Source organism: Trifolium pratense, linkage group LG6 (assembly GCF_020283565.1).
Source record: "Trifolium pratense cultivar HEN17-A07 linkage group LG6, ARS_RC_1.1, whole genome shotgun sequence".
In the NCBI taxonomy this organism is placed as follows: Eukaryota; Viridiplantae; Streptophyta; class Magnoliopsida; order Fabales; family Fabaceae; genus Trifolium; species Trifolium pratense.
The window spans coordinates 34,172,168-34,188,240 of record NC_060064.1 but is presented as its reverse complement, the minus strand read 5'-3'; the positions used below and the strand labels follow the sequence as shown (position 1 = coordinate 34,188,240).

General features: G+C 29.7%; 2 protein-coding genes across 2 annotated transcripts; one reads left to right on the top strand and one right to left on the bottom strand.

The window, feature by feature from the left end:
• Positions 1-1,215: 1,215 nt before the first annotated feature.
• On the top strand, positions 1,216-3,296 carry LOC123892745 (myb-related protein 306-like). Its single transcript, XM_045942603.1, has 3 exons — positions 1,216-1,657; positions 1,918-2,047; positions 2,558-3,296. The coding sequence occupies exons 1-3, from the start codon at positions 1,525-1,527 to the stop codon at positions 3,285-3,287; spliced, it is 993 nt and encodes a 330-aa protein (XP_045798559.1). The 5' UTR covers positions 1,216-1,524; the 3' UTR covers positions 3,288-3,296.
• A 10,728-nt stretch (positions 3,297-14,024) lies between these two features.
• On the bottom strand, positions 14,025-14,909 carry LOC123892151. Its single transcript, XM_045941977.1, has one exon. The coding sequence runs from the start codon at positions 14,907-14,909 to the stop codon at positions 14,025-14,027; it is 885 nt and encodes a 294-aa protein (XP_045797933.1).
• Positions 14,910-16,073: the final 1,164 nt, after the last annotated feature.

The window sequence follows — 16,073 nt, the reverse complement described above, 5'->3', positions numbered from 1 at the left end:
TCCAAAGTTGATGAGGTGATCTTCTATATGGAGGAAGAAATGATGTTTCAAAAAGTTTGAAAAACTTAGGGCCCTTCATAAGTGGTGGTTAAGTTTTGCAGGATAGGTTGCCGACTCGTCGAAATCTCTGGCAGCGGAGCGTCATTGGAGATGATATTGATACTTCTACATGTGTGTTATGTGTATTAAGGTTTGACTCAACTTATTACTTATTCGGTTCTTGTAACCAAATCTCACAAGTTTTGTATGATATCATTCAGTGGTTGGGTATGAAGCTGGTGCCTCCTAGACCTTGTGGGGTTTTACGGTTTTTTTAGGCTTTCCTGGTCATGAATAGAAAAGATAGATTAAGGTGGTTGTTAATTTAACCTACTATATATTGTGTGGACTATCTAAAAGTATCGAAATAACTTATTCTTTTTGGAATGAACCTTTTATAGGGTGAAACTTTTATCGTAGAAGTGGTTTCTAGGTAAAAACCTAAATTCTCCCTATTCCTTTTACAAATGGGTATCCACCATACTTTGTTTGGGGCATGTCGTTTTGGGTCTTGGTGGTTCAAGGGGATTGGAGGCTCTCTTATTGCTTTGTCTTTCATGTGGTTGGTCATTGCATCTCTGTAAGGGGTCCTTCTCGTGGTGGTGGTGCCTTTGAGGGGTTTTAGTTTGTTGGTGGTGTGTATTCTTATTTTTTTATTTGTCTGTTTATTTTTTTGCATTATCTTAAAAATTGCCAACTTTTGGTGAAGTGTAATTCTGGTACTTTGTTTATTTTTCTAAACCTTCTCTTACATTTTTTTTTGTTCATTTTTATAATATATTTGTCATTAAAAAAAATAACCTGAAATTTTTGCCAATATTATAAGTTGAGTACTACTTTGTTCTATTTTTAATGGTAACTAGTCCACCGAGTCACTAGTTTCTTAATTATTATTCCTCCGTCCCTTAATATAAGTTTCCTTTGTAATTTTTCACGCTTATTAAGAAAGGTTGGTAGTGTAATAAATGTGTACTTTTTGAATATTACAATTACTATATCATCATTTGTGAAAAGATGTATTTGTAGTTAACTTTATGTATTTGAGTGCAAAGTAGAGTTATGTTTGGAAAAGTAATAATAAATGTGTATATGGACAAATTTTTTCTTTGAAAGAATGCTTATAATTAGGAATGGAAGAAGTATATTATAGAAACTAAAAATTATACTAAAAATGACGATTCTTTTAGGACGTTTATTTTAAAAAACATGACAGTTGTTATGAGAAGACTAAATATACCCCCATACCCTTCTACTCTTTTTTCTTAGCTATATATTTACACCGAGCAAAGGTGAGGCTTGGACACACTTGCTTTAGAAACCTAACAAGTCAAGAGGTTTTAGAGAGAAAATAAAAATACTAGAAGAGAAGAGATCATATATACACTAAGCTTAAGAGAGAGAGATAGGAGAAGAAGAAAAAGGGCTACATAAATTAGTAACAACATCAAAAAGTGTTACTAAAAAGTGATAGAGAAACAAGGAAACATGGGAAGACCACCTTGTTGTGACAAAGAAGGTGTAAAGAAGGGACCATGGACACCTGAAGAAGATATCATACTTGTTACTTATATACAAGAACATGGTCCTGGAAATTGGAGGGCTGTTCCAACCAAGACAGGTTAATAGTTCATAACTTTACAAACTTCATTTTTATTTCTTACAAAATTTTATTTATTGGTTATTTTCTTTTTGTTCTACAACATATATTATTAATAGGAAAATTATGATCCAATAGGACTGTTGTTGATCATAAATTATTAATTTAGGTTTTATTTTTATTACTTAAATAGATCTGAATTGAAGTTTTTTTATTTTTTATTTTTATATGTAACTAAAAATGAAAGTTACTTATTCGATTTTGTGCGGTTTAATTTTCAGGCTTGTCAAGATGCAGCAAAAGTTGTAGACTTAGATGGACTAATTACTTAAGGCCAGGAATCAAAAGGGGTAACTTCACTGAACAAGAGGAGAAGATGATTATTCATCTTCAAGATCTTTTAGGAAATAGGTATAAATCTTTTCTTCTTTTGCTATAAAAATTAAATTAGAAACAAAAATTTAAATAAATATATAAAAATCTGTTTCTAGTAACACCAAAAAATTAAACAATGAAGAAAAAACATTGCCTAATGATTAAGGAAATATATAATTAAAGAAACCTAATTATGTTTGAAAAAAATTAAATTATGAAAGAATTAGTGTTGTATTTCAAAAAAAAATTCTCTATTTTTATAATTTTAAATATAAAAAATCTAAACAAGTTACTAAGACTAGTGTCTAGTGGTAGTTTTGAAGGTTTGTTATTTATTTTTTTAGTTTTTAATTTAATTTTATCTATCGATAAAAATATAATAAGCGACGAAAATTAGAGACAGAAGAGTTTAACTTTATTTTTAAATATTTAATATAATTTATTTTCTCTCGAAAATTCTCTATCTAATTTTATTATTTTAGTAGTATTTTTATGAGCTTCTTTATGATTCACATGGCTAACTGTATCACATTGATTATATCTCAGATGGGCTGCAATAGCATCATACCTTCCACAAAGAACAGATAATGACATAAAAAATTATTGGAATACTCATTTGAAAAAGAAGCTCAAAAAATTGCAAGCAGGTAAAAATAATTCTGAAGGAAATTTTGAAGAAGAAAATTTTTCAGCATCACAAAGAATTCCTAGAGGTCAATGGGAAAGAAGACTTCAAACAGATATTCACATGGCCAAAAAAGCACTTAATGAAGCACTTTCAGTTTCACCACAAAAATTATCTTCTGATTTTTCTACTTCAAACCTTTCTAATAGTAATAACTCTATTTCTTCAACTAAAGAATTACCACAATCTAGTTGCTATGCTTCAAGTGCTGATAACATAGCTAAGTTACTTAAGGGTTGGATGAAAAATCCAATAAAATCATCTAGAAGTACTAATTCATCTGTGGCACAAAATTCATTCAACAACATTGATTGTGTTTCTAGTAGTGGAACAAAGGGTGAAAGTGAAATATTGTCTGAGACTTTTGAATCTTTGTTTGGTTTTGAGAGTTTGGAATCTTTGGAGTCTTCGAATTCCGAATTCTCTCATCAATCTTTGTCGCCGGATGCAACGATTTTACAAGATGAAAGTAAGCCTGAAGTTGGTTCAGAAACAATGCCCTTTTCTTTGCTTGAGAAATGGCTTCTTGATGAAGCTTGTTGTCCTGAGAAAGTTGGATTAGGTTGTGGTGATCATGCTCAAGTTTTCTAGGTTTTATTTTCAAAAAAACATACACGCAAATGCGGCCGAAGTTGTGGTTGTGATGTTCGCTTGGTTCAAGATCTGAAATACATGGTTTTAAATTGCAGTTACCGTTAATTACACTGTGAACTTTTATATTGCAGTAAAATACAGGAAGAGACGGCCGAGATTTCCTAACAATATAAAGTTATGGTTCAATTTGTGAAATATATGTGGAATAACTTTTTTAAATTTTTTGTTTTATCACGTTTCTATAGGAAAGGTCTCATAATCAATAATCTTTACTTTATGGCTTATACTCCTATAAAGAGAGACAAGTTTTCAATCTTTTGGTGCTAGACTATTGACATGATTAATATTACACACAACTTAGATACCAAAATGGAAAAACTTTGCTGCACTTGTGTAAAGCTCCAACAATGTGATCTTCCTTTTGGAATTAATTTCTTCATTCTTCTTACCATATAATAAATATTGATTGGTTTTTTCAATTGTTTATGTCCTATCAACATTCTAGTAAGCTTTTTATTATTACTCTTATTTTTTCAACACTTACTTTCTATTGTACAACACCACATTTCCATGAAATTACTTTCATTAATAGTATGACCAAATTGATTGTATTGGGTTGAGGTATCTCTTTGATAATTCATAACACTTCCAATTATTTCAAATGTTACTTAATTTTATTACTCTTGCCACAAAACAAAACAAAAATGAATTGTGTCAAAAAAATAAAAATGAAACAAGTTTAATTTCCATAAAAAAAGTAAATGTAGATAAAAGTGGTATCCCTCGGTCTCAAAATAACTGACTTGGTTTGTGGTGGGTGGCTGTAATGTAATGCTCCGATCTCTTTTTTAAGCAAATATGTTCATTTGGACACTTATTAAGAAATTACTTTTTTGTCTTGATTTTATGTAAAATTTCTATTACAATTCTTAAAATGACCTTAAATTAGCATTGGAACTCTACAATCATTTTAAAAAGTAGAACAATTAATGAGGGTAATTTTGGAAAAATAGCATTAAATAAACTTGGTTTTGATAACTTTTGTTTATATTTAAGGCCAATTTTTTTTTGTTCACTTTTGCTTATAAATAAGGTCGGAGGGAGTAAATAATTTTTTATTTTTTTACTTAGTAATGTTGATAATTTCTTCTTCTTTGATATGTGGCTATAAGTGTAGGCTAATACAATCAAAGCTTTTTCAAATGCAATTTTCTCACTACTTCATATATTTTCTTCTCCTAAAATTCGAAATAAAACAAAAGGTAGTAAATTGGAACTAAAATCAAATAAAATTACTAATATAGAATGAAATAAAGTCATAAAAATAGGAATGCATAAAAAAAAAGGTCATAAAAATAGGCATAAAACAATGTTATCACATAACATCAACATTTAAGCGTACAATTAACAATGTCATGCTCATTTTCACATTTCACAAACTTTTTTTGAAGGGTCGTGCAGTCCTTTGAATTTCGATGCTTTGGGAGACTCAAGATAATGGTTGCCTTATAAAAAAAATTGACGTCCTTTATAACTATCTAAAAATCACCCTCTTTGCATTTTTTATGCAAGTTCATAAAAATTTCATGCATAATATTAATAAGGGTTTGTCAAAAAAAATTATTTTCAATTGAAATCAAAACTAAACTATTAATTCATCTATCTTGTGATAGTAAATCTTAAATGATTTTTTTTTTGTCAAAGATAAATATATACTGTATGTTATGATAAAAAGAAACAAGCCATACAATAGATAATTTTTTTTAATATTTTTTTTTACGAATCAATAGGTAAAAAGTTAAAAACAGCAAAAGTGAGTATTTGGAAATACTTAAAAAAAAATACAAATGCACACCGCCACAAACACTAACAAATGGCTACCACCATAAACGTAAAAATGCCCAAACACATCTGACTACCAAATCTGCACCAAAAACATCTGACCACGGAGAAGATAAGACGTAAAAGAAGAAAGACATGAAAATACAATGACTTGTGAGTGTTACTCAATATATAAGAGATAAAAACTACACGGAGTATTTGAAAGCTTAGAAATAATGTGATATTCAATGGGGATATACCTAATGCCGCTTCCTTACTGAAAAACATTAAATCTATTTCTTAGTTTTGGTTTAACGGTCGCTCAGATCGCCATGCATCTTTATCCTTTTCTAATTGATATATTGATCATCTTGTTTGCCTCCAAAGCATATAATAATGTGCTTTGAATTATAAGAGATTGAGTACCCCTTGTACTCGCTTAAAATTATACTTTGCTTATAAAAAAAATAAAAAAAACTTGTACATATTAATCTTCTTTCCTTTTATCTCAAACCCTAGCGGGGCACTTACATATATTTAAAAAGATATGGTTGCCAGCGCCTCTCTATTTTTTTTTTTTTTTTTTATTACAATGAGGACCTAAGCCATGGGCCTAGAGGGAGAGAGAGAGAGAGAGTCACCTCTTCAACATTAAAGTCTAAATATTGCACTTGTAAGTTGTAACTAATTTATGTAAAAAAAAATTTAACATCCCATTGAAGAAATATTTCTTAAATTATTTAACATGTGTTTTTATGACACATGTTAACATTTACTTACAATATTAATCTTCCGCTAGTTTCTTTTTTTTCGGTACAAACTTCCGCTAGTTTCTTATTAGATGTATAACTTTATATTTTATTTTGTTTTAAAGAAACTTAAGTTACGTGTATGACATTGCACTTTGCAAGCTATGAAACAAAGCAATATACAAATTCACATGCTCTAGTAAATGCAGAATGGGTTGGGTTCTGAAGGACGGCACATGATTCTGTCTTTATGAACTATTGATCATTAGCTAGCTTTGGTTGACAACTTGCAAATAAACACCACTTTTGGTAACGCTTTTCTCTTTATTCTCTTTCACTTAGCGGTGTATATTCTAATATATTTTTTCTTTGACAAAAGATAATACTATAATATTATATAGATTTGTCAAAATAGGACTATATAGTTAAAAATACATAAGTTATTTTATGTTTTGAAAATACCAATTTCGAAATGTGTTGCTATATACCTCTCCAATGCTGAAATATATGTGCTTAATATATAAGTCATTAATTTAGTGGGACCCCAAATAATTTTATGTGATACTGTAGTCAGGGACGGACTTGGGCAGGGGGAAACAGGGGCTTGGGCCCCTCCCTTCCTCTTGTTCATTGCCTTACAATACTAATAATATATGTGTAGTCATATTGAATAAATAGTGTTTAAGGTCATGCTAAATAGTGTTTTTAGGGCAATGATTTAAGAAATAAAAATGTAATGCACTATTTTTAAAATTATACTATCAATTTTTGAAAGAAATTTTTTTTGGCAGACTTCACTTAATCATCTTTCTACTGAATTCAGACTTTACTTATTTAACATTTAATATTATATTTTTCGGCCCCCTGTCTCATCCATTTCAAGATCCGTCTCTGACTGTAGTATTCAACTAAGATCAGCCATAAGATTTAATCTAGTGGTCAGAGATTTGGGTAATATGCCAGAGGTTGTAGGTTCAATTTTTAACTCCATTATAAAAAAATATATATACCAAGATCAGCTACAATATGAAATTCCTATTTTGAATTGAAAAACCAACTCCATGCCATAGTGTTAGACTAATTAAATTTTCTTACCATGTTATGTTGATTGATCATAATTATAAGGAACATGATTTCATTTTATTTTATTTTGCTTCAAAAAAAAAAAGATTTCATTTTATTTGTTTGGTATATAATTCTAGCTAACCGACAGTGGCGGCTTGCACATATGTGCGAGGTGTGCGACGGCATTGGGCCTCAAAATTTTGAGGTCCTATAATATTACTTATATATTATTTATACCTATAAAATATCAGATGTATATTAATAGATTAATTTTTAGGCCATAAACTAATAGTTATATATTGTTAATGTTCATATAATATCATATGAGTATCAATATATTAGTTATCTATACTCGCAAATATAGTTTTAGTCCATTTTAATCTTTACATAAAAGTTAACCTTAGAATAGGAGGTTCCTTTTTGACGTTATATACAAAGATAATTATTTTGTATTTCTTATCCCATTTGATTTAATGCAATTAGTTTAATATTGTTAATATATATGTTTACAAGAATAAAAATGATTTTTTTTATATTATACGCAATTTAAATCGAGATTTTTTTAAATAAATAAATTCTTTATATTAAGGGGTCACTTTTATATTTTGCACAGAGCCTCCTAAAACCCGGAGACGCCCCTGCTAACCGAATATTTTGTTGGCTATGGGAGGGAGTTTTATTGATTTGAATTATCACATTGAACGCTAAGAGCAATGACATTAAAATATTAAATATATGAGTCATCTGTTTAATATTTACTTTTTTATCCAATGTAAGACTTTAACTCACATTTGTGTCTGTTATCCAAATAGGAATCTAGCTCACTCCCCCAACAAGTCGATCTGGGCCCTAATATATACCATATTGGGCCATGATGAAGAATCTCACTGGTTTAGACCAATAAATATTGGTCTAATAACAACCACACAAATAAGGTTGAACACAATATCTTCACTCAAAATCTTAAGACATTGAATTTGTGGGTTCTCTCATTTTATATTTTTCAACCTCAATTTTTTCATTCAATGTAAATCTTTAACTCACACTTTTTTTTTAACTGCAAATCAATTTATTAACCATTTTACATACAAGCAGTACATAACAGGGTAGAAGAAATACAACAACAAGATCATTCACAACCCAAACTTTAACTCACACTTAAATGTGTATCTCAACATCATGATTGTTTTGCACCATTTTTTGGGTTCTTAATCACCCATATATGCATCTCTTTTTTCTCTAATTTTATCTAAATAAATGATAAATGATTTATACATAGATCTAGTTTAGTTTTTTGTGTTTTTCTACTATTTTATATTCTAAGTGCGGCATTTTTTGTTTATCCTGACATTAATTGTTTGGTTTTTCATCTTGGTGCACATTATTTTTTTTTTTTTATAAATAATGTTAGTTGTTAGTATTACAGTTAATTTTTTCTCTTTTGCTAGGACTTGAACCATGAACCTCCTACTCCTTAACTCTTAGCTCAATTAGCTAACCAGTTGAGTTACACATCTCACCCTTTGATGCACATTGTTTGGTTTACTTGGTTCAGATTCAGATTGATAGATTAACATTAATCCATTAAATTAATATTGAATCAATTAATGAGTTGGCGTCAATGTTACAAATTAATCCAAAAATATGAGTGTTTCATTCACTATAATTTTGTCACATTTGTAAATATGTTATCGGTTTTACCATTTTAAATGAATAAATATTTTTTCTATTAAACACAAAAAAACGCATTAACCACTTGAATCAAAATCCTTATAATGTCACAGTCTCATAATTCCTCTCTAGCTCCATCCCTTTTAAGATTTTACTTAGCCAGCAGAGAACTTTGAAACTTACAAGAGAAAAATAACTAAGCAAACGCCTCACGAACAAATTTATGGATCATTGATTCAACTATGTGGTCAAAGTTATCAACATTAATTGTGACCTCAATTGTGATTAATTTAGGCTGTATCCACATTCAATCAAGTGTATCTTGTGTTGCTATATTTATCTTATCCTTTATACGTAGTATTTTTTGTAGAAATACAAGTCGGCAAGGTTCATACAAGTATTATGTACATGTATGTTGTCATCAATACCCGGTGTATGAAGCAATCAATCTAACTCAATGATTGAACAATTTTATTTTTTTTTGGTCAAGGATGATTGAACAATTTTAGTTTGGTGTATGTGGGGATTTTCTTTCCCTGATTTGATTTGATGATGTAATAAAGTGTCCCTATATATATTATGGAATTAAAGAGCCAACCCCATTGTGTTGGACTAATTAATTTTACATTACAGAACCAAATTGACAAGGTCTATTATATTGATTTAAAATATCGATTAATCTTATGATATATTGAAGTTTTTAGGCTAAATTGCACTTTTGGCCCCTTAAATTTCAGAAAGTTGCGATTTTGGTCCCCTATATTTCAAAATAGCATTTTTGGCCCCCTAAGTTTCAGGAAGTTGCAATTTTGACCCCCTATGTTTCAAAATAGCACTTTTGGCCCCCTAAATTTCAAAAAGTTGCGATTTTGCTCTCCTATGTTTCAAAATAGCAATTTTGACCCCCCTATGTTTACCCCTTTTGCAAAATGGAAGTTCAAGACACTTTTCTAAATGGAAGTTCAAGACACTTTTCTAAATCAAAATGACATAACAAATCAAGTCATTACATATATGAAGTCATTACATAATTAAAAAGACATAACAAAACGCACGAAGAGTTTTCAATTTCCATTGTTTCCTATTTTTGGATTTGGAATTAGGTTTTTTTTTTACCTATAGTGAAAAATCCTTTTGAATAAACGTCACGAAGTATTTGGTTAATTCTTTAGGATTTGAGATTATATATGTGTGTTAGTGAAAGAATAAATTTAAAGCATGTGACTTCCTTTTATTTTTTTATTCTTTTAGTTTTTTTAATTATAAGATGACAAAAAAATGTTGACGTGGCAGCTGAGTCACTTAAGTGACTTGCCACATCAACTTTGACTCGATCAAAATTGACCTTTTGCAAAAGGGGTAAAGATAGGGGTCAAAAGTGCTATTTTGAAACATAGGTGGCCAAAATCGCAACTACTGAAACTTAGGGGGCCAAAATTGCTATTTTGAAACATAGGGGGCCAAAATCGTAACTTTTTGAAACTTAGGGGGCTAGAAGTGCTATTTTGAAACATAAGAGGCCAAAATTGCAAGTTTTTGAAACTTAGGGGGGCCAAAAGTGCAATTTAGCCAAGTTTTTAATATATATACACCGACTAATAATTGAACCTAAATCCATATTTATTATACTCTATTAGGGAGTTCAAACCAATGTATTAAAATTCAGACCGAAAGTTAAACCGGTGTGACCTCCAGAATTTAGTTTGGACTAGTTCAATTGCTTTTGTATCGGTTAAAGTAGATATTAGTAAATAAATAATATATTAAGTACTAATTTTTATAAGTAGTTCATATAAAGTCATAAATAATGGATTAAAATACATAAATCTTGATTAGACTACTTGACAAAAAAAAATGTTATATAAAAAAAAAATGCATAAATGTATATATATACACACAAAATATATACTTATAACTTTTCTTCTCAAGAAAAGCTTAATTGCACTTTTGCCTCCTTAAATTTTACAATCGTACGATTTTAACCTTTAAATTTAAAATATGCAATTTTTACCCCTTTTAGATTTACCAGTCCCCATGCACATTGATCTAGTCCTATAGATAGATAAGAGAAAGTTGGGTACACAAAAGTTAGTGTATTTATTTGAGTGTCCAAATAGATAAATTAATTTTTATTGATTTAACTTTTTCTTATATTTATATTTAATTGAATTTTTTAAGGGGTCATCAAAGATTGAGTGTTTGACTTCATGACACGTAACAACGACATCCCACGTTAACAATGAAAATTGAACAAATACTCTTGCATGAACTCATTACTAATTAGACAGTACTTTTTGATGCATCACAAAAATTATTTATGGGTCGTTCTATTTTTTTATATAGGTAAATATTAGTTGTTAATAGTCAGGGATCGAATTCGGAACCTTTCTCTGAAACTCCTTCAACGTCTCAACCATTTATCATGTGGTAAAATTAATTTATATCAACATTATGAAAAATTGTGACCTCAATCTTGATTAATTGAGGCTATATATATTTATAAACTACGCATTTATCTACAATCAAGTGTATCTTGTATATATTGTCAACAAAAAAAAAAGTGTATCTTGTATAGTTGTGTTGCTATATTTTTCTTATCCTACATTTTTGAAAAAATATGAGTCGGTAAGATTCATACAAGTATTATGTATGTTGTCATTAATGCCTGACAACAAAATTCAATGATTGAATGAACAAATTCTAGTTTGGTGTATGTGGGGATTTTCTTTCCCCTCTTTGATGATGTACCTGCTGCTGGGGATCGAAATGTTGAAAGGAGTGAAAACATCATGGACAAGTGTTGGCTTGGTGACCAATAACCTAGAAGAAAAAAGAAGATATACGATAGAACATTTATGATTGTATAGTTTTTCAATGGTGCTTTATGGTTTAATGGTCAAGATCTCACATCTTCAACATGGATATTATTTTATAACATAAGTGTTACAACAAATGAAGAAAAAAAAAAAGAAGAAGCTATTTTGGTATATGAGTTGTTTTATTTGAAAATTTAATATAATTATGTGACTGTGACATTGTATATGTTTATTTTTTGCTTAACGGTCCCTACGTTTATTTTAGGTTTTAATTTAGTCTATTAAGTTTAAAACATATTAATTTGGTCTCTTACGTTTTAACTGTTTGCATTAGCTAATCATTTCCGTCAGTTTTATCACATGTGGCTACCAGTTTGCATATGTGGATAGACATGTGGCACACTGACATGTATAGTTCAAACGGTGTTAGTGACAAAATTAACGAAAAAGACTAAATTAAAACCTAATGGGAACGTAAGGGACCAAATTGATACTTTTTAAACATAAGAGACCAAATTGAAATCTAAAATAAACGTAAGAGACCAAATGTGTAGTTAAACTTTTATTTTTAGAGTTTCACACATTTCAACATTACATGTATTTGATGGGAGAGGATTCTCTCATTAACATGATGGTAATTTTTTTTTTTTGACCCTTGATTTGTAAAGACAGAGAGGAGAAAAAAAAAAGGTGAATCTAAGGGTGATGATTGGCACACCTGAGGAATATGAGGAAAAACAAATTGAGGGAATTCATTCTCATATTTGATGTCAATATTACTTGTTTTAATAGAAAATTTTGAGCAAATGAAAACTTTAATAAGACTAAAAAAAAATTATAAATGCCTATTCATTTGCTTTCTCTGACAATTTGATGTGAAATTATCATTACTCTGTATATATACCGTTACATGGTTAGAGCTTATGCAGAAAAATATGTTGTTAAGGTGGTACATTTTTTATGTTGATAATATGTGTTTGATTAGTGTACTTAAATTATAGTGTGTTTGAATGAAATAATTAGAAAGACAGATTTAGAATTCTAAACAATTCAAATGTTCACATTTTAATTACATGTGTTTTTAAATGTGTATTTGGATAGAGAAATAGAAAATTTCATTGTGAACATTTGGGAAACTTTTATAAAGTTGAAAAGTTTTAGGTTAAATTTTAAATTTGAAAAATAGGGACCAATTAATTTGCAATTTTTGAAATATTTAGGGGTCAATTTGCAATTTTAAAAAAAAAAATTGGTCAATTTGAAAATTTTAAAACATATGGGAGGAAGGAATTTCAAATTCCAAGTCATTTGAAATTCCTTAAATTTAACTTGGACAAAATACTTCACGAATTTCTATCATTTTGAAAGTTTTCCAAATTAATCATCAAAACAAGGGAATTTTAACAAAAGAATTTGTATTCCCTCAAAACATTCCTCGAAAGATTTTGTGTTGGGGGGTTGTTGTAAAAATTTGAACAAGAAGAAGATGAAGAACATTACAATGATATGATTGCACAAATACATTCAAAGTGTGTGTGGACATACTATATTTTAAGTTCGATTCTCTTCCAGCAATTCATGTAAACCGAATGCAAATAAGATAACTGACGAATTACTTGTAGAATACTTTAGAATATTTAATAAAATTGCACATTCATATCAATGACATTGATCAATGATATTTTAAATATTCTCGTGCACAAGAAAAGAAGAAATGGTTTAGATATTTAAATATTGACTCATGATGAAACTTAATTTTTTGTTTTAGAGAAAACTCATGATGAATTAAACCAGCTCTTGAAATTTTTTAATAATGTTAATCTAGAACAATGTGTATGATTCACCAAAAGATATATGTTAATGATAGGAATATGACTTTTTATATCTTTAATATGCTGCATGAACAAATTTCAAGATAAAATTTATATATTTGTATGCTTAATTAGTGTCTCAGGAACACCGTTTAGCATTTTTCATATTTAAATACCCATTACATCTTTTTAAATATATTTTGGAAATTTTCAACAATAATCAGGCTAATTTAGCTGCCACAAGTCTTTTTTACGAGTTAAAGTATTTCTTGTATATTTTGCTTATAAAAAATTGGCACATGATTAACTTTAAAATAATAAAACAAAATTAATAAGGAAAATATAACCATGTCGATATAAGTTAATTTGTTCTGAAATATAAATGAAAGTGACAAAGAAACTAAACTTCTGTTTTGTTGGAGACGATAAGAAGGGTGAGAGTGATTATTTTATATTTTAGTGAATTTTTTTTTTTGATGGATTATAGTTTAGTGATTTGGTTTCCTTTTATAGGATTAAAGATTAAAGATGGAAAAGGAATGGGAGTAAAATAAATTTTAAACTAAGTACAATTTAAATAATAGTTCTAGAGACATTGATTATTTTGCAACTTCTACCGTTTCTTTTTTTCTTTTTTTTTGACACATAAAAACTCATAACATTTCATTCATCAATAAAGAGGAAATACAAAGATGAATCAAATCAAATATGTTGCGACTAGACCAAGAAATGGCCGCCTTATCTAGTGTGTGAGCAACCATATTCGCTTGCCGCTTAATGAACTTCACCACAAAGTTTGAATTATGAGACAATATTCCTAATATTACAAATTAAAGCACCAAATTCTGAGTTTCCACCAATAAAACTATTAACTGCATCAACCACACTTTTGGAATCCGTTTCGAAGATGACATGAGTGATCCCTCTCTGTTCAATTTGCTGCAATGCTTCAAGTAATGCTTTCGCTTCACCTTCAATTATAGAACAATGACCATGATTCCATAAGGTGCCCGCCAATACAAGTTGTCCCATATGATCTCGTAGCACCCATCCTGCACTAGTTTTATTAATATCACGATGGAATCCCGCATCTACATTACATTTGTACCAACCATAGGATGGTTTTTGCCACTGAACTTGCTGAATCTGTTGAGCATGGTGTGAACTGTCCTGTTGATGGTGCTGCACAGCCTTCCATTCTTCGCATACCTGTCGTGCCTTAAAACCTAGGCAACGCCCCTCGTCCCTTAGCCCGTTCCACACACAGTTGTTCCGATTGTTCCACAAAACCCCTAACAAAACCGCAAGTAATCCAGCTGTGTCCCTATCTTCCTCACGACATACTTGGAGAATCAACTCCTTTATTGTACTGCACTGTGTTTCGCAAACAGATATGACATTTTCAAGGCTGAGAACCTGCCTTGCAGATTTGCTATCCTTACAAGTAAAAAGAATATGCCAATCATCTTCATTATAGTGGTCACAAAGTGGGCAAATCAGTGAACAATTTACGCACCTTGCTTGTAGGCGAGACCGAGTAGGAAGACAACTGCTGCATATTCGCCAAAGGAGATGCTTGGCCTTTGGTGGAGCATGGATTTGCCATAAACAATTCCACTCATCTTTGTATTTCAAGTCTTTTTCCTTCCCTGCAATATCAATCAGACTATTATAACCACTTTTCATACTATATTGGCCATAGATCCTTATCCCATAACTTCATATTCTCTACATATTATGAAAAACATTTTATGTCGTCACATTTTAATTTGCCATATTAATTATGAAGGTGACCTATTTGAGGGTTGTTAATTTTTGTCACCGAAAAAATTGACATTTGCCACAACAATTTAAAGTGTGGTAACGTTTCTTTAGCCACAATATAATTGTTGTTCAATTAGCCACGGTTGTTAAACATTGGCTAACAATGCTTAGAAAAATTTAGAAAAAAGTTGCTCTACTAAGGTTATAAATGTGGCCAACCTTTCATAGTACTTTGCTACTCTTTTTACTGTGGCCAATTGATAGTGTAAAGATAATCGTTAGCCACAATTAGAAATCAAACCCTTCGATCTATGTTTAGTCAAACCCTTGGAGAAAATTATTAAAACAAGGGTGATCCCAAAAGTAATATCTTCCACTCTCTAAGACTACAAGTATATGACTCCAAAAACTACAATGGCTAGTATAAAATATCAAAAGTAAGTCATTTAAACCTTCATCATTCACATAGCTTCATTCTTTTCTCTTTCCTTTTTTTGGAAGTAGATTAAACAAAAATATTTCAACTATATTCACACTTTTTTTTTTGCTAGAGATATTGACACTTTTTTATTTAACTTAAAAAGCGAACTAACATACAAATATTATAAAAGAGATAAAGAGAACTATAAAATTTGAGGGACTAATCCATATAAATGCAAAATTTATTAATAAGCACTGATCCAACAAAAGGTGATAAAACAAGTGATAAAACAAAAAGCTCATTGCAACATTGCAAGTTACAATGGGATTTTTTTTTTTAAAAACAGAAAGTAAGTGAGTGAGTGCAGTCCTTAAAGATTTTTTAAGTTGAAAATTCTTTCCCCCTCGTTTCTTTTATTCCACCTGAAATTCCTTTTTAGCCGATATATAAGAAGTTCGAAAAATATTTTTTGAAATTTTTAGTGTGAAATATTATTTTCAACAGAGAAAAAAATTCAGAAAATACATTCCAAACATTTTTCCCCTGTAAAAAAAGAGAATTTCGGGGAGAATAAACATGAGGGGGAGATAATTTTTCTTTTAAGTTTTTATCACAAAAGAACAATTTTGTTATTGGGCCAATTATTTAAATGATGTACAGACCTA